A 26,894-nucleotide genomic window follows, 5' to 3' on the forward strand; every position below is an offset into this window, starting at 1 on the left:
GTGTCCACTTCTCACTTGTTGCACATTGTTACAGTACAAAGTAATAATGATAAGCAACTGTAATATAGCCCACATGTATCCAACAGTAATATCACTTTATATTTAAATGCTGTTCAAAAAACACAATTACTAAGCAATATGAGGACACGATACTTGGGAGAAAAAAATCACATCTTTACCTTTTTCTCCTTGATCTTCAGGGAATAATATAGATAAGTGTGCATCTACATTATGTGCTGACTAGTTTAAGTAAACCCCTAAAACTAATTTTCAGAGGAAAACCAATACAACGTAAGAAATCAGCCATATAAACGAGAGTGTTTCACGATACAGATGGAGAAATACGGATCAATAATTCTTGGTGTTAACAACAGCGGCTCTTTTCCTCAAACAGGGTGGTAACTCTGGATTCTCATTCCAGCTGCAGACCATTACCTGTTCAATAAGAGTCATTATTCCAGATATCTGTCTTGTCACTGTTCAGGAACGATGAAATTGGGTATGGATCAAGCCTATGAATGCTTAATTAGGTAACACACACAAATTGACCCAATAGAGTGAAGGATAAAGCACGAAATAGAAGCTATTGAAATACATGTACAAATCTGTAAGTTACATGGAGTCGAATAAGACAGTTGTAAATATATGTTTATATGTGTGATTATGTTATAAAGCAATTGTTTTTGTAAAGGGTGGTTGGTGACGTATATTGACACACAGGGGATAGGAAAGTGAAACACATCTGGACATTTCAACACTAATGTATAAATGTACACTTGTATGGTAAATCAAAAGAACCATGGTTGTGTTACTTTTGTCTTTCTCTTTCCATACCCCAACCATTCATTTTCCACCATTTCTTGTATTTCTCGTACATTGAGAGGTTGGTTTGTGTTCCTCCTCCAGCGGAGATGCTCCGGCCCTCACCAGAGTTCAGTGTCCTAACCACCCAGATGCCATCCTGGTGGAGGACTACAGAGCAGGGGACATGATATGTCCTGAATGCGGCCTTGTAGTAGGTCAGTGTTTACCTCACGCACGTTTGTATTTGAATCAGAGAGCACTCCGTCAAAACGGACAGGAAGGAGGAGGTCAACAGTAGTGTCTTCTCTAAGTGAGAATGTTTACATTATTTTGGATAATCAATACACATCATTGACATTTTGTTTAATCTTCTGTCACATTTAGGGTAAAAAGTTTTTGCCAATGTAAGTGATCTGACGCTGTAATGTGTCACTTAAACCAAAGGCGAGAATATTTTAAAACATAATATGAAGACACTTTTCTACATTTAAGACCAGAAAAACACTGAGTGTTATGAATTTGAATTAACAAATATACCATTTACCATCAAGGTATCTACTTGAGACCTCGGACAACGGCTCACCTATTTACAGAATGGAATTGTGTATTCGGTATTGCACAATCTTCAGCTTAATAATTGTGTGTGAATGTGGGTTTTATGTGCACAGACTGTCTGTGCCGGTGATTTGTAGAACTTGAACCCAATCTGTTCTTTTCATCAGTTGCCTTGTTCAATCTTCGAAATTGAAACCTCATCCCTTGTTTTTATCAAGGAAAAAAAAGTCTCAATCACAATCTGATCAACAACGTAGCCATCAATACAAAAGACTGAAGGAGACAAACGAGACTGACTCTTTGTGTTTAACCCACATTTAAGTACTGATGTATTAAAAACTCAGGATAGTGTTTGCAAAGGGAAAACGTGTTAATCCGGAGTGAAGATGTCTCTGGATATTATTACAGATCAGAATGGAACACATAATCTATATTGAAATAAACTTTTAAATACACTTTCATTATAATCATCCAGCAAATCAAAGCTGCTTAGAATCATGTGTAAAAGATTTAACTTGGGCCTTCTTAAAGTCCAAAATTCGTATTCTTATAATCTTATGATGTTATGATGTTATTCTTATTCTTTTATTTCATCCTACCAAATTGTTCCTCCTCAGGTGACCGTGTTATTGATGTGGGCAGAGAGTGGCGGACGTTTTCTAATGAGGAAGACCTTAAAGACCACTCCAGAGTGGGAGCCGCCCAGAACCCACTGCTCATTGGAGAAGACCTCACCACCATGATCGGCAAGGTGAGGGTTACAGTCGCTCCATGACCTCTGTGTTTGCAAGTTTGATCATTAAGAAGATGTGAGAAAACTTCAAGTGAATTTAATTACTCACATTTTTGTTAAGATTAGCGGTTGTGGCGTAGTTTTCTTGACTGACTGAAATTCCAAAGCCATGTATAGAAATACAAAAGAATATGTAAATGAAAGGTATTTTTCCATTTTCCTTCAGAATGACTGTCAGATCCCTTGTTTTTCTGGATCATCCAATACATTTTTTCTTGTTCAACTTGCATTATATGCATGTAATAACTTTTCTATACTTAGCGTGTTTATGCAGGTAAAGCCAGTAAAAGGCGATTCATTGAAAAACACAACTTCAGAGTTATGAGGGCTTCTCTTGAAATACAGTTGCAATCATTTTTAAGAATATGTTTTCTTTATTTCCACCACAGGGAACTGGTGCAGCTAGTTTTGATGAGTTTGGAAAGTCAAAGTACAAGAACCGGCGAACCATCAGCACCTCCGACCGGGCCATGCTCAACGCCTTTAAAGAGATCAGCACCATGGCAGATCGCATCAACCTTCCAAGAAACATCATAGTAAGTTCACGTCACTGTTCTCTCTACCCGGTTTGGTTCAGACGATACCACAACACAGAGGTGTACCTGTCAGCATTGACTATGGAGTTTATACATTCACAACACAACATTCTTGACATTTAAGTCTGTGTCTTCTGCGAGTATGACACTCTATTGGTTTTCGTTTTCCAGCGGGGAATACCCTGGGGAACCCCTGACTTAAGTGTATGTCTTAGAAAGCAGATAGAGAGAGAAACGAAAGCCACATGGAAGAAACATGGTGATCGAGAGAAACAAAACAGAAACTCGTGGTTATGTTAATCTGTGTAGGAATGTATAAGTGTATAGACAAAAACTGAAGACTGGAGTCTCTGCTGGAAGCTACAAAAACTGTTTTATCTTGGGTCTGTGTCTCATGAAGGTTTCATTCTCATCATATGTGTGTGTTCTGGGATGTAAGTCTCCTGTTTTACATAAAATGTAAGAGAAATACACATTAATGATGTGAAGGAAATTGTGATTTTTAATTGAAACAAAAAAGACGAGTGGATATGTGTAGAGACGCAAATTGTGATATCATGACTGTTTTTGCTCAATTGAAGTTCTTATTTGGGATTTCTTTAGAAAACACAATTGAATACAAGAAGATTGTCGTTTCGATTTGCTAATAATTGCTAGTAATGAGTTTGCTTTAAATAATCGTCTTGCTCTGCAGAACAAATCCAACGACTTATTCAAGCAGTTGTATTCTCAGAAGAGTCTGAAGGGACGAGTCAACAATGGCATTGCTTCGGCTTGTCTCTACATCGCCTGCAGACAAGAAGGTGTACCGAGAACTTTTAAAGGTCAGAATCATCGGTTAGATTGTTAAGTCACAGCTGCTCTTGAAGAATGACATTTCTCAACACTAGAAGAAATTCTGCTTCTTCTTCATGAATGCAAAAAGGTCTCCCCAATTCTTGAAGATGCTTGTGAATTTAAATTCTAAATACGTATTTCTCCTTAGTCAAGAGAAATGTTGTTAATAAAGAGATAAGGAAGGAATTCACTCCTGTGACTAAATATGACTATGATCGTACAGTTTGAAAAATCTAATTAAATGAAAGAAAAGGATTTATGATCTCTCTTCTCTCATCCTGCCGTGGAAGTATCAGGAGGACAAAGCCACTCGAAAAACGCAGATATTTTTATGACAGTTTTCTTTCTCAGTCCAAATTAATCTCTTCCACTGATCTCCTCGTTTTCTCCACAGAGATCTGCGCCGTCTCTAGTATCTCCAAGAAGGAGATCGGTCGATGCTTCAAGCTGATCCTTAAGGCGCTGGAGACCAGCGTGGACCTTATCACCACGGGAGACTTCATGTCCCGCTTCTGCTCAAACCTCGGGCTGCCCAAGCATGTGCAGATGGCGGCCACCTATATCGCCAGGAAGGCTGTGGAGCTGGACCTGGTGCCCGGCAGGAGCCCGGTCTCTGTGGCCGCGGCAGCTATTTACATGGCCTCCCAGGCCTCCGCAGAGAAGAAGACCCAGAAAGGTGATTGATGATCTACTGAGGTTAGACCAGAGGTGGAACAGACATATCTTATAATTCATAGATAAAATAAAAGCTTTGTCCCAGCCTGAAAGTGGGAAGGGTCCAAATAAAGGGTGAACAGATTCAGGAAACACTGTAAAGTACATGTTATGTTAATCTATGTATTTGTAAACAAGAAAGAAAGTTGTGGGAATTGTAAACTGTATGATGTTATAAGAAGATCCAGACCCTAAATGATGCTTCTCCACTTACTTAACGTTGGAAATGCATTAGAAGTCAGTAGATTTACTGTTCAAACATTTCAGCTTTGTCTCTGAACCTTCCACAGAAATCGGAGATATCACCGGGGTCCCAATCTTCACGATGAAACAGTCATACCGACTCATCTACTCGCGAGCTGATGAACTTTTCCCTTCAGACTTCAAATTCGATTCGTCCCTGGGACAAGCTGCTCCGGCTGTGAAGACTGGCACAGTTTTTGTGTTAAAAAAATAAATCCTATCTTTGTTGAATTTGGGCGATTTGGCTTTGTCTCTTCAAAAGACTTCAGGCCCTTTATCGAGGCGCTCTCACAGGAATGAGACGGACACATTCCAGTGCTGAAAGAAACTAGCTTGCAGACTGAACTTACAGTATTTCATTTGTGTGTATAAACTTTACTATATATATCTGTCCAAGTGGGAATGGGAAACTTGATGCTTGCAAACTTTAGGCTGGTTTCATACTGTATACATAAACAATTTTAGTCAGTAAAAAAGTTAGTTTGTTAGTTTATAATAAAAAAAGAATTTCAGTAGAGCATGGTAATCCGCTCATGGTTTAAATAACATTAAAAAACATTTAAATAAAATCTTTCACTTAATTGATTAAATTCTGCTGCAGGAAGGAAACCTCAACTGATAGACTGTCGTGGAAGGCCATCAGTACCCCAGTCATCTATTCAAATCTACTAACTTCATTAATTACACATCAATGGAAATATGATTTGCCTCATTTAAAATACAGAACGATGACTTCAATGTAATCTGGGATCCATTTACTTTATCAACCAACTTCACTCATCCCCTCCTTTTGTCTGCCATCAGACACACACACACAAACACACACACATTTCATTAATTCATTTTTTGACATACTCGCATGCATTACACACATACACCCATATACACACACAGACAAACACACATTTCATTAATTTATTTTTTGACATACTCGAATGCATTACACACATACACCCATATACACACACACACACACACACATTTCATTAATTTATTTTTTGACATACTCGAATGCATTACACACATACACCCATATACACACACACACACACACACATTTCATTAATTTATTTTTTGACATACTCGCATGCATTACACACATACACCCATATACACACACACACACACAATTTACTCTCTACGCCCTCTTCACTGCCCTTGTGAACCATGATAGTAACATGGTAATAATGGTTATTGATATTAAGAATGAATAGTAGTCAATGGAAGTAATCATGTAATGGTTATTACTATTTTTGTTTAGCGTGTGTTGACCAGAAATGATTATCCATAAGAATGAACAGTAGGGGGAGTCAGAGAGAGGGTTCAGCCTGTGAATATATACAAATACTTAAAGGTTTTGTTATAAAGAAAGAACAATGCTGTTGGAAACAATGCTACATAATAAACGTTTATTTTTCATTTTTTAAATATATATATGTATATATATATATACATATATATTGTACACACATACACATGTATGTAAATTGCAGTTGCAAAGACATTTGCTTACATATTACTAATATTCCTGAGCGGTTTAGCTTGAGCGTATCTGCACCTTATGAACGATACACAACAGATTGTCAGATTTCATAACATTAGTACCTGACATGCATACAAACAATGACAGGGCAAAGTACCAAATGCAACATCAAAAAAGCAGCTTATATCTTTTGTATTACCAAACTTAAAATGTCTAAATAACTAGTCAGACAATAGAAAAGAGTGAATGTAAGGCACTATGAATACACTGATACATATAGGTGCACTATAAAACATAGGGTTAGATGAATACAACCTGACTTTAATGATCCTGTGGCACCGTGGATCATTGCAGCACCAAAATGAATTAAGTAAAGAAAAAAAAAACAATAGACTATAAATAAGAATTTAGCAGGTGCTGGACATTGGGGTTTGAACGAACAATTTCAATGGGTCAACATTTAAAGTAGAAATATTTAAGTATGAAAATATATGAATCACAGCATTATGAGTATGTGCAAAATATGAACAAAAGCCTAAAAATAATGAGAAAAAAATATGTACAAAGCAATTTTTCAAATGAACGTCAATCTGTGCATGAAAAACATGTAGCGCAAACTGGGAAATGGCAAAATAACAAGCCCTCGTGTTGTCAATTCAGCGAAGCTCACTGCGCGTGATACAAACTCAATATATTCGTACTCTGCCAGCAGATGGCAATATGGAAATATATATTATCTTATTTACAAAAATAGACATGAACTTTGACCACATTATTTGGGGAGTTTCATACCGTAATCGAAAGCAGAACTGTAACAGTGATTCTCAATCCGAATGACAAAGAGGACTGTCCTTCGATGCTGACATTCAGTTACGTAATTTGTAAAATAGAGAAACACCTGCTCAGAATCACATTCAAAAATGTACACTCTGCTTTTACACATTCACAACTGAAGCATGGACTTCTACAATCTTGAACTAAGAGCTACCAAATACTGAAGAGCTTACACAAAGTCATATGCATCATTTACAAATGCATACGTGTTTATGTTTCTGTCTCGGAAAAAAACAGAAACTCTTTTGACAACATGGTGGCCTATGTAAAATGGGGGGGGGAAAGAAAAGACAGATAGGAGGACTGCGGCACACTCAGCAGGAGGTCGACAGGCCTGTGGCGATGTTGCTGGGAGTCCTGCGATACTGAGCCTTGGTGTTGGTGACTGCCCCGTGCTTCTGTCGGAGGTGAAGCCTCAGCTGACTCTTGTGTCTGAAGTGGAGGTCACATTTTTCACACTAAATAGGAAAATGAAAAGAATTAATTTCAACCACTTTGCACATGGACATTTTAATCCCCCCCTACACATACACACACACAGATTTAGTTAATCGCTGACACAGTGGCTTAGGAGACGAAAGTGACAAAGCAGCTTACATGATAAGGCTTCTCTCCGGTGTGAATGCGCATGTGGCTCTTAAGTGTCTGAAGATGGCGGAAGTGTGTTCCACAGATCTCGCAAGGGTATGGCTTCTCTCCGGTGTGAATTAACACATGAGCGCGAAGATGGGCCACCTGGAAGGAAAATGGAAAACACGTTAAATATATACAGACTGGAGGTTGACATTGTGCAAAGCTTTAGTATAGATGTGGCTGTTCTCACTTGGACAAATCGAGAGCCACACGTCTCACACTTGTATGGCTTTTCTCCAGAGTGGATGCGGGTGTGTGTTTTGAGGTTGGCTGGTCGGTTGAACTGAGCACCACAGATGTTGCAATGGTACGGCTTCGAACCTGGAAGTAGAGATCAGAGGGCTGTGCTTTTAATAACACAGTCACGTCCCGAAAGTCCACTTGATTGTACCTTTAGAAAGCCAGAAGTTACTTGTTCATTTTATTATTAACCGTAAATGACTTACCAGTATGAACCGTCTTGTGGCTGGCCAGGTTGCCCTTGTAACGGAAGGCGGCCTGGCAGCAGTCACACTTGTATGGCTTGTCACTGTGGACCTGGACCATGTGATCTTTAAGGGAATCTTCATCTGTGAACTTGAAGTCGCAGCCATTGCAGAAGTATGTGTTGTTTTCTGTGGAAAGAAATAGTCACCTGAGTAATCCTGCGCAAAGTCATTCTAATTGGGAAAAGTGGTCTCAGCCATTTTGACCCCACATATTCTGTATTGACACTACAGTAAGGGCCTTTGTGTCTGCACGTACCACAGCTGGAGGAGGAATACTTGTGTAGTTTGGTAGTTTCGTCTCTGCTGTATGAGTCTGGAGACAGGTGCCCCATCTCCATGCGTGGAGGGCTGTCACACCCACAGGAGGAGCATCTGCGGTGGCTGCACACAGAAGGAAGACCATTAAGTCAATTTGAAGTTAACGTATTATATTAAACAAATCTATAGTATGTTTCATTTATTGTTTTGACATTGACATGTAGTTTTACCTAATGCTGCTGCACGTGCTGCTGCCGCAGCTGTCAACACTCTGAGACTTGGGGATGTCTTCTCTGTGCTCACTGGCTCCCTCGTCTGAGTGGACCTCGCTGTCTCCACCTGTTCCTATACTCCTGCAGGGGCTCAGCATTGGGGACAGGGATATGGCTTCAGCGTTGCCGCCCTGAGACTCTTTTTCATTCTCATCAGGAGTTTGGTTCATGACGATGTACTTGTACTTCTTCCAGTTGCGGGCCTTGGTGTCTGCTGGGTAGTCTGAGGGCTGTTTGAGGCTCATGGATGCATTTCTGCTGCTGCTGGACTCGGTAGGCGAGTTTGGCTGACAGTCAGATCTGAGTGGGCTCTGAGGGCTACAAATCACACCTTTGCTAAAGCCCGGACACAACCTCAGGCAACTGGTTTGCGGGTGCTGAATGTTTTCTTCCTCCATTGGAGCAGCAGGCCCGCGATTGCTCACGTGGTCTCCTGCTGGTTGGTTGATATTGGTGATGCAACTGGGGTGTGATGGCACGGGATGAGAGAGCATTGTGGTGGATTCACTGTGAGCTATGTTGGGGTTGGGTACCTGCGAGCATTGTGTTTGGGACAAAGAGACACCTCTGGGAAGGGCTGTAATCTTATGGGGGTCTTCAAACTTCCCATCATGGGCTTGGATGTCACCATAGACGTGATAGGAGCCAGATGTGTTGATGCCCCTGAAGACATTGGGAACGGTGCCCCGGCACTCCTGGAAAGGGGAGATGGTTGATGTGTGGTTGTTTCTAAAGTCTGGCTCTTTCTCATCGGCAGACCTCGATCCATGGATCTCCTCAGCCAGATGTAATGAGTTGGTGTGCACCACTCCAGGCTCCATATTAAGAGAGTGATGCCTGCAGAAACAAATATTCAACTTCAATTCAGGTTCATTCAATTTTTTAGCAAGTCAAGACATGTGTCTAATTACACAATCTGCTGTTTTTTACCTGGAGTTGATGAACCTGTGGCAAGTGTCAACCACATGTTCCATCTGGAGATAGATGGCTGTGTTCATGGTGACCAGGACCAAGCTGTCTTTGAGGTTCAGACAGGATGAGTACATGAAATCCAGCAGGATGGAGAAACCCTTGGGGTCCACTTTGGGGTCTAAGCTGATGGCACTAAGGTCTGCATTCGCTGGGTTCATGAAAACTGAATAAAAGAAGCCACTGTAAAAGAGAAAGAGACAACATGTTTAATCATCTGTAAAGTTTAAACTGCACAACTCTGGAGCAGTTTTTAGGAAGGTGTGACTGGGACAGTGTGTGACTTTATTCAGTGAGCTCAATCTGATGAACGTACCACAATTCTAGTTCTTTGACAGGTTCAAAATAGCCATGCGTATTCATATTGCTGATCGGGTGTCAGATTTCATGATGGTGCGTACCTGCAGGCCACCAAGATGGCCTTGTGAGCATGAAAGGGCTGTCCGTCCACCTGTATGGTGACGTCGGTCAGGATGTTCCTGCTGCGGAGCCGGTTGAAGTTGAGCAGCACGTCACCTGCGTGGCGTGTGAATTGGATACAGCCATCTGCCATTGTGGCCATGCTGTCGAAATCTGAACCAGGAGGAAAAGTAAATAACAAAGTGTGAATCACATGTGACTTTAAATGGGATCTACTGCTAAATAATAGCACACTGTAATATTCAGACACAAATTTGAGTATATTGGAGCCAATATGAACAAAACTCTGTGTTTTGTGTGACATAACTTCAATAATAAATAATACTATATACACAATAAAACAAACTAAGGCTTTCTAACATCTTTGGAGAAAAAGTATATGATACACTGAGGCAATAGTCATAAAGCCTGAAAGACAATGTATATCAATATATCACTTTTTTTTTTATTATATAAGATCATAAATAGTCTTAGAACTTCCGGCTCATACACAGCTCTAACACAAGCCACGCGCCCTCAGGATTTAAAATCACAACAAGCCTTGGAGCCAACGTGTCTTGACTCCTTTTTATCGGAGGGTGGCGCCATCGCACAGAGAAGTAAAGGGAGGTGAACTGAATCCCGGAGCGACGCCTTGCTTCTTGTTATTGGGCGTTAATGTCTGTGTTATTACATATGATCCATGTAACATTATTACCCCCCCCAAAACTGCGATTTCTTTTCAAGGCATGTTCTTTCAAGGTATAGAACAAAGTCCAGTATCATTTTAGAGGACACAACAAAAAGACGGAACTACAGATCATAAAAGAGCATTTAAAAAACGACTTCAGATGTCAAGACAGCCTCGAGCTGATGGAGTGTTTGGTCTGAAGCAGAGATCCGTGTGTGTTCTCTGGGAGTCGGAGGCAGCAGGAGCAGCAGCCTGAGTGGGAGCAGACGGGGAGCTGCAGTTGTAAACGTGTTTGACGTTGAGCACATTCCGTCCTTGCCGCTCAGATTAGGTTGCCAGTGCACAGCGAGGTTTCCTGTTCCCCTCATCCCCGTTTAACCCATTAACATTCACTCCCCACTGCAGATCAACTGGCCCGGCCGAGTTATTTCCAAACCCTTCAAACATTAAGACCACGGCGAGGGTTTAAACGGGACGTGGCTTTAGCGGAGCGATTAGTTGTTTGCTGCGTAACTTCGGCAGAGCGCCAGCGAGCGGGCCAGCACGAGCCCGCAGCAACTTTTCGAGAATACGGCGAAAGTGCGCACAACTCTCCGCGCTGCTGTTGAACGTGTTATCAAAACATGTCTGCGCTCGGGTTCACGTGAATGCGCACGAGTCGTCGACTTTGCTCGGCGATGGGAAGACTTTGAGTGCAGTGTAAAGATTGTTTGACGACGGGAGAAGAAGACCCGCAAGTGACACTGAACCAGACCGACCCGGTCCTGTTGAGCCACTTTCGCTCGACCCCCCCCCCGCCCTAACTTTCCAAAACACACGTCAGATAAAACCACAACATTCAAACATGAAGTCGAAGAGACTCCAGCTGAAGCTAAGCAAGGCTGCGTTGGCCAATGTTTCCATCTCGCTGCTCTTTTAAAACTACGTGTGTGGACAAAGTTCGTCTGAATCCAAAAGCGCACAGCCTGAGCCGCACTTTCGTCTCAAACACAAGCAAAGACGCACACGGCTGTCAAAGAAAAAAGGCAAACAAAGTCACACTTTCAAATCTAGCTACTTCACTTCTAAGTCAAACACATTATTCAAAGCACTGTAAGTAAAAGCTGGGTCTCCCCGGTGCAGCCCGAGCGGCCACATGAGCCCACTTGCTACTTCACTACACTTCTGACCTAATTCTGAGAAAATGGGAAGGAAAAAATGTCACCTTGTAAAAGTTTCCTCGAAACTCTGTGCATATCCAGTTCTGAGAATCCAGTTCTAAGAAACACATCAGCTCAATTCTCGGAAATTTAACAGAGGACCGTACCATTCTGTCAAGCGCGGGGGAGATGCTTCCAGCCGCGAGCCTCTTTTCGTCACCCCACCAGTTATACCATTAAACCCAACACACGGCTGCGCGACAAGCTCCCCTGTTGAGACATGTTTCAATGTTTGTTGCGGTGTTTATTCGCCATTGTAGCGGTTGTTGAGTTTTTTGTTCGACGTCTGCTCATTTCCCTGTGAAGTGGATGGCTCCAAATGCAAGGTCAGCTGACCGAGTTATAAATACTGAGGGGAACATGAGAACATGTTGTCTCTGTAAACCTGCCCGAGATCCCGAGAACATTTGCGAAAAGTCAGTCATCTTCAAATAATCCAAAAATATTTGTTGGTTAGTTCTGACACATGAGTTTGATCGGTTCTTTTATTTCATTGCCCTGAAAAACTGCTTCAGACGCAGGAGCCGTGTTTCACCCAGTTCAAATGATGAAGAAAACTATTGGGAGTGACACATTTCATGTATATTTAATGTCATTTAATATTTGATACGCTATAGTTGTGCAAATTCTTTATTCCTGTCAGTGCTTTAATTACGTGTCAGATATGTTTGCACTGAACACTTGACTGGCCTTCTGGAAAAAACCTGCAACACTGGTTACTGTCAATGATCTCACATCCTTGTGTGTGTGTTCCTGTCCTTAAGACCCTCCAGAGTGAGGACATTTTCAGAAAGTGAGGACATTTTGACCGGTCATCCCTATTTCAATGTCCTGTTTCAGGGTAAAGACTTGGTTTTAGGGTTAGGGTTAGGTTTTCAATTTGGATGGTCAAAGGTTATGGTAAGGGGTTTGGGAATGTATTATCTCATTGAGTGTCCTCACTAAGATAGAAGTACAAACATGTGTGTGCGTGTACTTGTACAGATACCATTTTTGAACATTTTGAGAGGGGACATTTTGGAAGAGCGATGTCTGGCCCCTGTCAATGGGCTGTTTGAGGGTGGAATCTTTTTTTCGGTGATAGTTTTAGGGTTAGGCATTTAGTTGTGATAGTTAGGGTAACGGGCTGGGGAAGGCATTATGCCAATGAATGTCCTCAGGAGTGCAATGTTGTGTGTTTGTGTACGTGTGTGTGTGTGCGTCTGTGTCCTCAACCCCCATAAAGGCTTACACTCATGTATGTTCCCACCACTTCCTGTCTCACCATCCCAGCTGTGCATGAATCTTGTTAAAAACTCTGAGTAACAACCCAGTGTTGGAGTCAACAAATCACAAAAACAAACTTCCCTTCAACCAACAACCAACAAGAGCTTTTCTGATAACCCCCTAATCAAAAGCATCTGGATATGCAATGAGTGGCATGCACAAAATAATGCAATAGTAAGATCATTAAGATCAGACAGTGTGTAATGATATATTCCTGATCACTCTCTCTATGACTTGCTCGTGATTAACAGTGAGTCATCAGCTAAATGCCTCAATGCAGGACCTAATTATTACCCCCTTATCATGTATCTGTGACTATTTCTGTCTTTCTTCATGTAAAGTGGTTGGTTCCTCACCAGCTCCTTGGCAACTGCTCAGGAATTTGTACCTTATGCAGTCTGTTACCTTAGTCTATTCTGTACCATGTTCATATGCAGCCTGTGTGTTAAACATTATCTGGGAATATGGTGAAGAGAGTTTTCCTTCCGCTCTGTGCATGTGATCATAGTGTAGCTTACTAATTATGCAGTATTATTATCAATTATTATGACTTAATGAAGTTACATAGAATAACATTTTATCCACTAGGACCGCAGTAATGGAGAATTAGAGCGAGAGAATTGTGACTCCTCTGAGGATTGCCTCTGTCACACGAATGTAAACAATCAGGGCAGAAAGACATTCAGACCCGATTACAGGCTTTGGACTTGATGCAGCATTTCCCTCTACTTTTATGTGTATGACAGTCAGTGGATTTATATAAATATATATTATAATAGATAGATAGATAGATGGATACTTTATTAATCCCGTGGGAAATTCAGAAAATATATATATGTGTGTATCATGTAATATTTTATTAACAAGCTTCAATGAGCACTGCACACACCTTAGACTTGACCCATTAATATATAATATTGTATGTCGCTATATGATAACAGTAGGGGGGGGGGGGGGGGGTACTTCAGATTTCAGCCCCTGAAATGCCAATATCCTGTCGGTTGTCTTTTTTTATTTCTTATTTGAATAAAGTATTCACTTATAAACAATACTACTAATATATTTGACTTTGGTAAGATTTTCTAATTTTCTGATAATTGGCACCTCTGTGTAAATCCTGGCCCCTGATTTAGAAAAATTCTCCATGTGCCACTGAATAACAGGTCATATTTAGCAGCATTAAGAGCATTAAGAGTAAAAACAGCTATTGTACTGTGGCTTAATTTATCAGCCTTCCTCCCACCCACACAAAACAACTACCTAACATACACTTTGCAGAGAAGAAAAAGGTCTCACGCTGAATCTCTCCCCATAAAAGAAATGTGCAATGCAGCTCAACTGGTCTAATTACAGCTGTTCAGGTGGCTATGACAACACATCTCTTTCAGCTTTCACCCTCGCTGTTTTTCCCCTGCGGTTATCTTCAGTGGCCCAAGTTGCTGTGGGTTGTTCATCTTCACATCCTTTTGAAAGAAGCAGTGTTTGCTGGTCCTCACGATAACAGACAACACTTGTTCGGTCGGCGGCAGAAAGCAAACTTCTGCTCTACTGGTGCAGTCGTTTGTTCACAGGCAAGAGGATGCAGGGATTTGATAAGTCAGCCTTTTCCTGTCTTATGTCAGTGCAGCATCTCCAACATCACATTAGGCTTTGCTGCGGCAAAGGAGCAGATAAGAATGAGCACATGTGAATTTCTACAACCCGGTGTGCGTCACATATACATTCATATAGTTTGATTTCTAACATTTATCACAGAAATATTGTGATTCCATGGGTCACAAAACAATCGAGCTGAAAGAAGTATTGAAGTTGCTCACAAATCAAGGTCGGCGCCACTTAAATAAAGCATGACTCCTCGATCATTTTATTTATTTAAACTGTTAGTCCCCATGTGGGTCGAGCTCGAAAAATACTGTCCTACATTTCCCATAATGCAGCTTGATGGCGTCCGTCATTAGAGCCCTCCCTCATGGGTAAATGTCCACATCCTTCTCATCACTTCCAGTTTGTATTGTAGAGTTATGACCGAACAACAGTTCCTCCAGAGCCACAGAACCCATAATAGATCCATTCATTAACTATACCGCTAATGCTTTGAGAGTCTCAGGGGGCTGCTGGAGCAAATCCCAGCTGACAGCGGGCAAGAGGCGGTGTACCTCCCAGACAGGTCGCCAGTCCATCACAGGGCCGACCTACAGAAAGGAGCAGTGGTCGATGGTCAATTTGGAATCGCCAATTAACCGACATCAATCAATCTATCAATCAAACTTAATTTGTATAGCACATATTTTAAAAGATCACAATTTATCACATAGGGCTTAACAATGTGCTACATCCTCTGCCCTTAATCGTCAACAAGACTTAGGAAAAACGACCCAAAAAACCTATTAAGGGGGAAGAACATAGAAACCTCACAGAGAGCCACATGTGAGGGATCCCTCTCCCAGGACGGACAGATGTGCAATAGATGCCATGTGTAACTGAGAACATCAGCATAATAACAGTATTCACAACACTGACAGGAATGAACAGTTTGTAACATAACAGAAAGTAAATTAATTGAGGCTTTATGTCGGTAGTGGTATGTGAGTGGACATATTGTATATCAAGCAGTCTTGTTGAAAAGGATAACGTGTCATTGGACTGTGGGTAGAAGCTGGAGTACCCAGAGAAAACCCCACACAGACACAACATGTAAACTCCTCTCAGAAAGACTCCCAGCCAGATTTGAACCAGGACCCTTCTTGCTGTAAGGCGACAGTGCTAACCACTGGCCCCAGTACTAACCTTGACTGGCATGATTTAGATAGGAAAATCGGTTGACTGGCCCTGAGTCTTTAAAAAATCCAAAAATATACGCAAACTTTGTTATTTGTCTCTGATTATGTTCCCCGTAGAACAAACAGACGTCCATTCTCATTTTCTGCAAGGCCCCTCGGAAGAATGCATGTCATGAAAACAACTCATTATGGGATCTTGACGACCCTGGAACTTATTTGCTCCTGTTCCTCATCTCTCCTGCTCAGCTAGTTGAAGAGTCTGGAGCTGTGTGTTAACAAGCTCTCCCCCCACCCCCCTCTCATGAACTCTTCTGACCTGGGGCCTAGATGCAGACGGATATCAACGTGCCTGTCCCAAAACATGACCCAGGCGCATGGTTGCCTGACAGGGATCAAAGGTCACATCAGTAAAATAGGGCTCTGAAACTACCGTTTCTACTACTTCACAGACACACAGCCCGAGGCAGAAAAGAGGGAAGCATTAATTTCCGTTGAACTAGGAGCATGCACTTGAATTTGGAGAGGAGTGTGCACAGGAGAAAAATACATTTCAAGATCTTTGTGATTGCAACATACTGACATGGCAATTTTTTTCCACAAACCTACCATAGAAAGGCAAAATATGCTATAAAGTTTCTTAAAAATAGAGAAGCATAAAGGTAAAACAAAAAACCCTGACTCAGTGTCACTTTTAGCAGATGTTGATAAGTTAACCCACCAACCATGGACACTAATGAGTGTGAAAATTCAATGTGAGCAGAACATAGTGACCTTTTCCCTGCTTTGATGAAGCATGCATGGAACTCACTTAGACGCGTATACATTTAAAGTGCAGGTGTTATGCGTTCTTTGCGTAATAGTCACTGAACCTCTGGTGACCCCGGTGCATCCAGTACATTGTGGGGCCAAACTGCAAATACTGTGTCTCACTGTGCAGATAAGTGGAGAACGGAACGTATTTTACTGTGGGTGGGAAAAACCTGACGCAGGTGGTGGTGGTGTGACTCTTCCTCAATCAAAGAAGCAGGTCACATATTTATATCGTCACATTATACATGAACGAGGGTATTAGTCAATGTATTGATAAGTAAAATGTATGTTTTTTTTAATAAATACATTTATTAAGTCTGTTTTTAGGCAAAATGCATCAATCCCATAGTCCATAGTGTGAAAGAAAGAGAAAGGCTTCTCTCTCCAGTCAATATAGATGTAAAAGTGTAAATGAAATAGAAACAATAAATAAAAGCATATAAGCAACAATCAAAGTGGCAAGATATTTTGACATTAACATGAATTACAACATGCATATCTTCTTTTTTTTCTTTAAATAAGTTACTTCAACATATTGACTTGGTACTTATAGGAAACTGTACCAGGCATTTCCTGATACACAATGTAAGACAGGGTAAGAGCATGAGGTCTGCTGACGTTTAGTAGAAAAAAGGGAACATTTTCAGTTACGTCACCATTCGCTATGAATAAAGAGCAGGGACATATTTCACCTGAGGCAGCTCTACAGATTATTGTTTTAAAATGAAAACATTAGGAAACAAACCATAATGTTTGCTGACAATGCTGTTGTGTATTAGGGCTGAAGATTTTATAAGAGTTTCACATTAGAATAAAGGAAAATTACATTTTGGTTATTCTTCATCAAACAGGAACCTCAGCTCCAGTTTCCACAACCTGTCGGGAGAATGTTAAACCCATCGAGTTTCCTCTCAGCGCTTAAGAGGTACATTTTGTATTCCTAACTAATGTTGCTTTTTTGTAATTGCACCATCTCATCTCATCTTATTTTTTTGTTGAGGCCGGAGCTTTCGTTGTTTTTACAGGTGCACAAAGAATTTGAGCTGGAAGGAATTCAGAACATTGCTGTTCCATCCTGCTCTCGGCTGAGCACAAGATAACGGCAGCCACGCATTCAAAAGAGACTGACAGCCAGAGAGTTATGATTCCTCATTTCACATCAAGTGAAATTAGCAACACACCAACATTAAAACTTCAGATTCAACTAAAGATTCAGCATCCCGACCGAGCTCCTGATTGATTTTCTAAAGTCAAAACCAGGTTTTTATCTCCAGCTGAAATATGAATATCATTTCGTCAATCTCAGGTCGTCTGAGGACAGCCACTGTCGTCCTCGTGGACCAACCTTGAATAAAACGCCCAGAGGGGAGACATGAATGCTGGCTTTGTTGTGCTGAACCAAAGAATGCATCCTCAGTTGTAAGTGGCTAAATGGATTGTACATGCAGAGGAAAGGTCAACACTGAGTGCTGCACTGTGCAGTAAATCATGTGGAAGGCAATGTGTCACTTTCTGACGGCCATTCAAGACAACACACACCTCTACACCGGAATTCATTGAAAATATATTATTACATACAGTTGACGGTTTGTCAGCAGCCTGAAAGGTCATGCTCTGTTTTTCTTTCCTTGTTTGTAACAATTTATTTGCTTTATTTTTTTCATTTTATTCTATTTATTAGCATTTTTTTTGCAAGCTTCTTTACAGTTTGCACTTTGAGATAATGATCATGACGCATAGTTTGATCAGCAGCCAATTCCTCAGGGGAAAAGACCAAAACATATTCATTGATGGGAAAACTGAGCTCGCTGTTCCCTGGCTGTATGGAATGTGAGGCAATAAACGTTCAGAGTCGATTTAAGCACATATTGCTGCATTTTATCTGTGGAAAAGTACCGGGGCACGTCGTGTCACCATGGCAGATTCCACTGTTGTTTTACAGCAAAGCCTCGGGGAGAAGGATGGGGGCAGGCCGGGCGGCACAGTTACAAGAGGTGTGGTGGTGTGTGTGTTTGTGGGTGTGAGTGTGTTTGTACACGTAAGTGTGTGAGAGACTGAGGGAACATAGACGTGATCCCTGTACAGTGGGTTTTATGTTTGGAAAATGACATTTACAATGAAGCCGCTGGAGAAAAAGAGTTAGATTAAGAAATGAATGATGGAATGGAGGTGAAGAAGACTGTTGTCGCACATGGCAGCTCCCAGGGGTCAATGTGGAAGTGTATGCAAACAATGTGTGTGTGTGTGTGTGTGTGCAATAGTGCATACACATGGATCAGGTTGTCAAATTGAATAATTTGCAGTAGCGAAACAAGGATAAAATGCAATATCACATTGTGTCAATAATAGTATCAGTAACACAATGTGATTTGCAAAATAGATTATGCAAAAATTGGACAGCCATCACATAAAACTTTGAATATTAATCTCAGTATGAGATCGAACAAAACAACCATCAGATATTTTTTAAATGTCTCCACACTTTGTTTGTTTATTTTTCGAGAAAGACAAAACTGTATGTAAAGATGTGGTATTGTTTAGGGAAGAACCCATTGAGTTTTGGCACGGATCCAGATCACCCTTTCCCGAGAGAATAATGTTAATGAAAGAATTCAAATCTGTATCTAGTAAACTTAAATCTGCATGGTTTCATAAGGGGACGGTTTGGCCCTGGCGGAGGTTTGCAGTCTACTGAGTTACATTCTAGTCTTATATTTTGAAATTCTTCAGCTTAGTGTAATAAAGGCGGCACATATCTTAGGAGGAACAATAAAAACATTTCCTGCAGTGTTTGTTTGTATCTACACTATACGCTTTCCTTATCTGCCATCTGTAGCAATAAGGGAATGTCATCGTTCAACAAACCACTGGAACATTTGGCATATTCTCTTTTCTGATTCCAGAAGATATGTTGATGTAAACAGAAAGATGTTTAGAATTAAACGTTTTTATTATCTACATTACATTACAATATTGTTTGTTTTGGTATAGTTGTGTTCTGCCAATGTCAGAAAACCTGTATGTTTTGTCTTCCTCTTCTTTTCTGAGATAACTGTGAGCTCGCAGCACTAAGCAAGCTGTCTGACAGTCACTCAAATATATAAACAGTGGCTCTGGACCGTGTTGGACTGTGGCCTGCTGGTTTACTTGCGCACGGTTGCTTACTATTTTGTAAACAATGCAGGAGACATGCTAATGTGTGGCTGCAGAAAGTGGTAATACAATATTATATCATACCATATTTGTTTATCATTACCACTTTAATGATGTTGATATAGTAAATGGTTTGTATTTATATAGAGCTTTTCTAGTCTTGATGTCGACTCAAAGCCCTCTACAGTACAGTTTGCCATTCACCCCTTCACCACACACTTTCATCTATTTGCAGCACTCCTTTTTCTATGGGCATCTTTCCCAAGGACACATCGGCACGCAGATGGGGAAGACCGGGATCGAACTGCCGACTTTCTGGTTGGATGACCACCGTGCCATACCCATCAGCCACATGGTATTGCATCATTTATTCATTATAACTGTTTACACCACATCTTTTCCTCTGTCTCTGCTCAGCACGCTCTACAATAACTTGTCCAAGACCACTAAACATGGACATGTACACACAAGCGCGCACACACACACAAGAAGACACACACACACACAAACACACACACACACACACACACACACAAACACACACACATTCACACTCACAATCAAACACACACACACACACACACACACACACACACACACACACACTCACACTCACACACACACACACACACACACACACACACACCTATTTCATCTCCTACCCATCATTATAACTGCTTTTTTTGTCTGTATGTAATCTCATTATATACTTATTTCTATATGTATTATCTATCTTGTATGTGAGTCTTTTTGTCACTCTTTTGACTAATAAAAAGAAATGAAATAAAAAAATACACCTTTTGGCTTTATTGAGCACCAAGGACAGAGGTTAGGTTCATCCTGGTGTTATATTTGAATAACATGCCAGTGTCAACATCCAATTTCAAAGTCATTTCACGTGTTATCGCGACTTATCTTTTTGATTTTCACGTGTCATTTCACCCACGTCATTTCTCCACTGAGTAACCCCTGACCCTGACTAAAGCGGTGTCAAATGACTCGCTGGACTGGACGGCAACAACACGTGAAAAGCTTAAAAGGCGTGGACATGACAAATGGTCTTTTGAAGTGGCATGTTTTTCATGACGTCTGAACAACAAATCAGTTCACTAAGAGAGAAGTTATTTCTTTCTCTGCATATTCGTTCTGCACGTGTGCAGGGACTGATTCCCTTTTTATCTTAGCATAGCATATCATTGACTAAGAATATAGCTAAACACTGTAGCTAGCATTTTACACAGGTATGAACAGGCCTTGATTAGCTTTGATGATATTCAGAAATGCAGTCATCAATGTTATGTCCAAAGCCAATTATATATATAATTTCAACAAAGGCAGTCAAAAGGCCTCTAACCACCGATGTGAAGATAAAAAGGGAGTTTTCAGTCTCCCGAGTCGAACACAGGCTTAAACCTGATCCAGTGAGGCCACGGTTTGTGAGCTTTAGTATGACAGTATAATTTGATACTTAACAATCAACATTGCAACATCACCTGAACTAAAATCATTCACTGACAGAACTGAAAAGTGTTTTGCGCATCACAAAGGAACGTTTGTACTCCCTGTGCTTGTTGAGATGTTCTTGTTGTGCCGGTGCGCTGCTGAACACACCCTGAGCTGTGTGAAACTGTAGTCAGGTGAGTTTTTTAGGGACGTAGGCTCAGCTCAGGTAATCTGGGACATTAGGTAACGTGAGACACCTAAGCTTCAGTCTGTTTGTTTCCCTTTCTAACAATATCTAGTCAACAGGACTTTTACTATAGTTTATCATGGATATCATGTGACTCAAATCACATGACTTCATGGGGGTATTGCATGGAATTGCATGGCAATAGGATTCTGACAAGATTCATGTTAAGGATATAAATGATAGATAAGACAATGTTCATTATTGTTATCAAATTATGTTTGTGATGTATTCAAGCAACAAAGAGTTTTTAAAATGTTTTTTTTCCAGACATTTTTTAATTGTCCCACTTGATCAAATCTGATTGATAATGTGGGACAGTCATACAAGTTGTGTAAATGGGGGAAATATGCATTTAGAGACGTCAAGAAGTTTTAAAAATATAAAGTGAAGAGATGTAGCATTTTGTCAGACAGCACTTAAAGGGTAAATACAATCTGTCCCTGTCTGTTTAAACTAATTAGCTGGAGACTTAACAAGCACGTAATCACTCAGCTCTGTAGGACAGAGATGATCCAAAAGGCACACAAGAGTGTCTGTCCTGTCGTCCGCAGCCTTTGGTTTCACCAAACACGTGGAGAAGACACTGGGGTGATCGAAGATGATGATCTCTCACCTCCAAGGACGGATTGTTCCCCGAGTGGCTCCAATCGAATGTTGAATAACCCCATTAATGATCTGTTATTGTTATTTTGGCTTTCTGTTGATTGCATTTAAATTGCATATAAAAATATGATATGCCTTTAATAGAATGTTCCAAATTAATTTCATAAGTTATTTATTTAAGATAGACTTCTTTAAGACCTCTATATGTCAAGATGAATGAATGACATTTCTAGGAATAATAAACATTTTCTCAATCAGTCATTTTTGCATAATGCTTTTTAAGAATTGGTAATATTGAGGTCGGCAGACTTAAAGCAGGGTGATTTGGGCTTTTTTTTTAAGGCTAATAGTTTCCCAGAAAAAAACGATTTGACCTGTTCCAGATTATCAGATTCAGGCAGGATTTTCTTTTGGGCACAAAGAAAACTAAAAGTAGTGGCATGTCTCCTGTGTGTATGATATCTCCATTTGTACTTCTGGTTCTTAAGGATTACAGAAAGGTGTAATGTGTTGATTTAATGTGTAAAACAGATATCGGAAAGAGTTGCAGATGTCAAAATTGCTGAAAAGGTTCTCTGCGGGACCATAATATAACCAGCGATGAAAAACTTCTCATCCAGATGGGATGTATGAATCGAATAAGACGATGACCTCATTGAGTTGGCCATCCCGTTTTCATCTAGGTTCATCTCGTTTCATCTCATTCCATGTCAGTCCATGAAGAAGAAAGTGTCTCTCTGAGAAGACAATCTAAAAGGAGTTGGCAGCAGGAGGATCTGACTGAAGGTGCCAGAAGTCTGCATTCCACAGGCAAGGGAAAATGGGGTCACAGAGCTCCGAGGATGAACATACACCAGTGGTGGAATTACACAGTGTTCTGTGTGTGGATCTTTATACATGATGATTTTCACTAAGCTACATACGAGAAGAGATAGATAGATATATAGATAGATAGATAGATAGATAGATAGATAGATAGATAGATAGATAGATAGATAGATAGATAGATAGATAGATAGATAGGTAGATAGATAGATAGATAGATAGATAGATAGATAGATAGATAGATAGACAAATAGATAGACAAATAGATAGACAAATAGATAGACAAATAGATAGTTAGATATACAGGTAGGTAGATAGATAGATAGATAGATAGACAGATAGATAGATAGATAGATAGATAGATAGACAGATAGATAGACAAATAGATAGACAAATAGATAGTTAGATATAGATAGACAAATAGATAGTTAGATATACAGGTAGATAGATAGATAGATAGATAGATAGATAGATAGATAGATAGATAGATAGATAGATAGATAGATAGATAGATAGATAGATAGATAGATAGATAGATAGACAGATAGATAGACAGATAGATAGACAAATAGATAGACAAATAGATAGTTAGATATAGATAGACAAATAGATCGTTAGATATACAGGTAGATAGATAGAGTTTTAGCTTTAATAGATTTGTTTCAGTTCAAATAACTGGCAAGTTAAAAAGTCAATTAGCAGTTAAAGTATGTTATATACATATTTCTTTATAAATATTTCATTTGTTATTAGTTGTGATACCAAGCTATAGAGTAAAATGAAGGAGGGTCCTGTGTATTCAATCACTCTAACCCTCCCTTCAGAAAAAAAAAAACAAAAAAACTTTGTCTCAGCATTCAAAAAGGTTAAACACAAAGTGCTGCCTTTAAAAACAACAATATAAAGTATTGCACAAATGATATATGCAAGATCCTTGTGATTACAGGCCTCGCCAGAGGAAGAGGAAATCATCAAGTTGAAAGCAGTCTGTGCATGTTTGTGCTGCAGATCTATCCTCAACCTTGAGCATCGTAAGAACATCATGATTCCATAATATGCAGGCTACTCAGTGACAGTCACTGCATGTTTCCATAGGGTCAGTGTGCTAACAGTGTGCTAATAGTAGAAAAGACCTTCACTAGGACTGTCTATAGTCAGTACCAGGGTAACCTGAGCGTTGGCTACAGATAGGATTCACTGGTGCCACCTGGTGCAGTGACCCACTGATATTGTAACATAGTTAAATTAGTTATTTACTTAAACATTATTCATGCCTTCTAAACTTTTTCCACTGTAAATCCCGAAATTTCTATGTTTTAAGTGGCAGCACCTATGAGAAGAGCAAGGCGCTAACAGATACGATGGAGCATTATCGACTCACCAGAGCATATTGAGTGTTTTTCAGCCTCTCAAATGATTTATTACATTTTCTAAAAGGTAAATATCTGCCTTCAAAAAAACAGCTGAGGGATCAAACAGTCGACTGCTGGCTCTGCAGTAGACACATCCAAAAACTGGGGTTAATGTGTAACCTGTGTAAATGTCAGACACATGGGTGTGTTAAAATTTTTACTGCCGCTCAGAAAATATGATATCCAGGAGAACTGCATACCTCTCCTTCACTGCAGGGTTTTTCTCTCCAACAGTTAAAGCACATGCGCTCATAGTGTCAAGAATGTTGGTGCAGTGAAACATGGGGGAAAAGGGGGAGTGTCACTCACAGAGCAGATGTTATGAACTTAATCTTCCATGTTTCACTGAAGCTTTCGACTTTTTGCTGCTCAGATTCCTTCTTACAATCCACATGCCATTGTGTTTACAGAGCATTACATGATCTGAGGAAACATACAGCAGAGGAAACTGAGCGGCGTTTGCTGAGGCAGCCCCAGGTAACCATGGGTAACAAAGGTAATTCTGCATATGGACATATATATCGATATGTATATAGTTTTAAAGAAGGTTTTGGGATCCCCAGGAGGAGCTGGAAAGCTTCGCTAAAGGGATTTTCAGGGAGATCTTGCTGAGCTGGCTCCCTCCATGAGCTGATCTTGGAGAATGAAATGAATGGATGCAGTTTGTATGGAAATAAAATTACATACAACATGTTAAATAGTGATTATAGAACCTTGTAGACTGATATTGTACCTTTAGACAGAGCCAGGCTAACTGTTCCTCCCTGTTTCTAGCCTTTATGCTCAGATGATCACATTAGCTCCATATTGACTGAAAAGCCATGTTAACGATCTTCGCATCTTACTTTTGGCAAAAACGCAAATAGTGTATAAACTGTTCCTTTACATATGCTGCTCAAAGTAGCCCTGACAATTCCTGTTTAAGTATTTAATTCATTGAGCAGAATATTTCAGCCAAGGCAACAACCATGTCTGCGTGATCTGGATTCTCAGTTCAAACCTAAATGAGCTTCATGAGATTCCAGGTAAAACTGCAAAGAGTGAAACCACAGATAACAACACTTTGCTAGAAAAATGGATTCCCAGCCAGCGAGAGCCTCAATCGAGCAGAACGCAACCAACATAATCCTCAGGAAGCATGACCAGTCAATTTATTGTTTAGTTATTGTACAAATGAATTGCACTTTCCGTCAAATCTGAGACAGATTGAATTTGAATGAATTGCATTGCTGCCAGATTACCAAATATTACGTTTTGCATCAGTGCTGTCTGGCAGTGAGAAGACCATGAGACATTTTGTACTGGTCATATTGACACAAGGAGTCTGTTTTTATTTCTATCTCTGCTGCTCCTGCTCTGCACTCTTAGGTTATTTATGGTGATGGAAACAATCTTTTTCATTTTACCTGGAATAACTCCTGGTTATGTTTGCCTCGTGTCAACCACGGCTCACATCCCCAGCATTGAAGGTCGGCTTTAACACTGAGGTGGTAAATCCAGTTAAGGGAGTGTGACCTGTAATGTGATGCCATGTGTGACTTGCAGCACCGTTTCGCCCTTGAGTGTTAAATGGAGTATGTTGTTATTTATGACAGAGCTATCTAATGAATTGGATGTCATGGATGGTTTGTTATTTTTGGGCCAAGCCGATTTTTGCATTGTCTCTTTTGCACTTGACATGGTTTCAAAAATACCTCCAAGTTAATTATTTTGATGATAGTTTGGGGGAACTTAAGAAAGAAAGAAAGAAAGAAAGAAAGAAAGAAAGAAAGAAAGAAAGAAAAAACGAAAGAAAGGAAGAAAGAAAGAAATAGGCCAATCATGTGAGTGTAACCTCGTCACAAGTGTACCTTTCACACAGGGGTCAAAGGATAGAATTCCAGGTCATCTCTTCGGTTTCACAAGACTCGCCATGGCACAACCACAAGTGTAACCTGACCTGGAGGTAAACAACTGCTCCACACAGCAGCGGCTGGGAGGTGTGAGAGGAGGGCAGCGCGATGACAAATCACCAGGTTGTTTGGGTCACAGCCAAATGGGAGGAGGGCCCGCTGTCCCGACCCCGCATTTGACACCCAAGGGTGACAGATCTGCAGGACTGGCCAAAGTCCGCAGCCTGGATCAGTGCGGCAACATGGACGGGAAACAAGGAGGAAAGTTAATAACATCACACGTCTGCTAGAGACTCTGTCTCCAGGCTGTAGGCCACACACTTCACTGCTACATCCAGTGGTCAAGTGCAAAATGAAAGATGGCAGCTGGGAAATTGAAAATTTACAGTACTTTTTATACTTTATTTCCCAACCGCAAATACTGATTTAAAAAGTAGAATAAGATCCTTATTTTTGTTCTTTGATAAATGCAATGTTGTGAAATCACAAAACTCTCCTTTCTTCAGGTGTGAATGCAACCATTTCACTACATTACTACATTCGCACAACAATCTCATCGCAGCTCAGTGTTTGTTGGAATCGGGGTCTTTATCTCAGGGTCCGGTCTTGATCTGTGTCCTGTGAGAACTGTGAAGGTTGATGATCCTCATCCGGGTCAAACAGTTCACAAACAGGTCACAGTCTGCCACAGGAGATTCGGGTGGATTGAGAGATCACATTCCTGTGTCAGGACACAGCAGAGCACGTATAGTTTT

The 26,894-nt window shown here is 40.5% G+C and overlaps 2 protein-coding genes across 3 annotated transcripts; one reads left to right on the forward strand and one right to left on the reverse strand.

Moving 5' to 3' along the window:
• The first annotated feature begins 489 nt into the window (after positions 1–489).
• LOC133968352 (transcription initiation factor IIB-like) lies at positions 490–4,696 on the forward strand. Its single transcript, XM_062404348.1, has 7 exons — positions 490–499; positions 882–1,019; positions 1,977–2,110; positions 2,542–2,688; positions 3,383–3,512; positions 3,920–4,201; positions 4,530–4,696. The coding sequence occupies exons 1-7, from the start codon at positions 490–492 to the stop codon at positions 4,694–4,696; spliced, it is 1,008 nt and encodes a 335-aa protein (XP_062260332.1).
• Positions 4,697–5,877: 1,181 nt separating this feature from the next.
• Positions 5,878–11,769, reverse strand: bcl6ab (BCL6A transcription repressor b). 2 transcript variants are annotated; one of them, XM_062404668.1, is made up of 9 exons: positions 11,714–11,769; positions 9,821–9,992; positions 9,381–9,602; positions 8,409–9,287; positions 8,177–8,301; positions 7,879–8,046; positions 7,623–7,753; positions 7,397–7,534; positions 5,878–7,257 (listed from the first exon to the last, which is right to left on the reverse strand). In XM_062404668.1, exons 1-9 carry the CDS (start codon positions 11,742–11,744, stop codon positions 7,114–7,116), a joined length of 2,010 nt encoding a protein of 669 aa, XP_062260652.1. In that variant the 5' UTR covers positions 11,745–11,769; the 3' UTR covers positions 5,878–7,113. The 2 variants fall into 2 exon arrangements, with proteins under 2 accessions (XP_062260652.1, XP_062260651.1); XM_062404667.1 differs by lacking the exon at positions 11,714–11,769 and having other exon boundaries at positions 9,821–11,649.
• Between the last annotated feature and the right edge of the window lie 15,125 nt (positions 11,770–26,894).

Source organism: Platichthys flesus, chromosome 14 (genome assembly GCF_949316205.1).
Source record: "Platichthys flesus chromosome 14, fPlaFle2.1, whole genome shotgun sequence".
In the NCBI taxonomy this organism is placed as follows: domain Eukaryota; kingdom Metazoa; phylum Chordata; class Actinopteri; order Pleuronectiformes; family Pleuronectidae; genus Platichthys; species Platichthys flesus.

What these genes read in the sequence shown, in the direction of transcription:
- LOC133968352 (XM_062404348.1), top strand. An exon ending in TGAATGCGGCCTTGTAGTAG is followed by an intron (nt 1,020 to 1,976) that starts GTCAGTGTTTAC and finishes GTTCCTCCTCAG; the next exon opens with GTGACCGTGTTATTGATGTG. An exon ending in TGTACCGAGAACTTTTAAAG is followed by an intron (nt 3,513 to 3,919) that starts GTCAGAATCATC and finishes TTTTCTCCACAG; the next exon opens with AGATCTGCGCCGTCTCTAGT.
- bcl6ab (XM_062404667.1), bottom strand. Translation starts at nt 10,143, where the DNA reads ATGTCACACAAAACACAGAGTTTTGTTCATATTGGCTCCAATATACTC. An exon ending in GTATTCCTCCTCCAGCTGTG is followed by an intron (nt 8,047 to 8,176) that starts GTACGTGCAGAC and finishes TTCTTTCCACAG; the next exon opens with AAAACAACACATACTTCTGC. An exon ending in CCGGAGAGAAGCCTTATCAT is followed by an intron (nt 7,258 to 7,396) that starts GTAAGCTGCTTT and finishes TTTCCTATTTAG; the next exon opens with TGTGAAAAATGTGACCTCCA.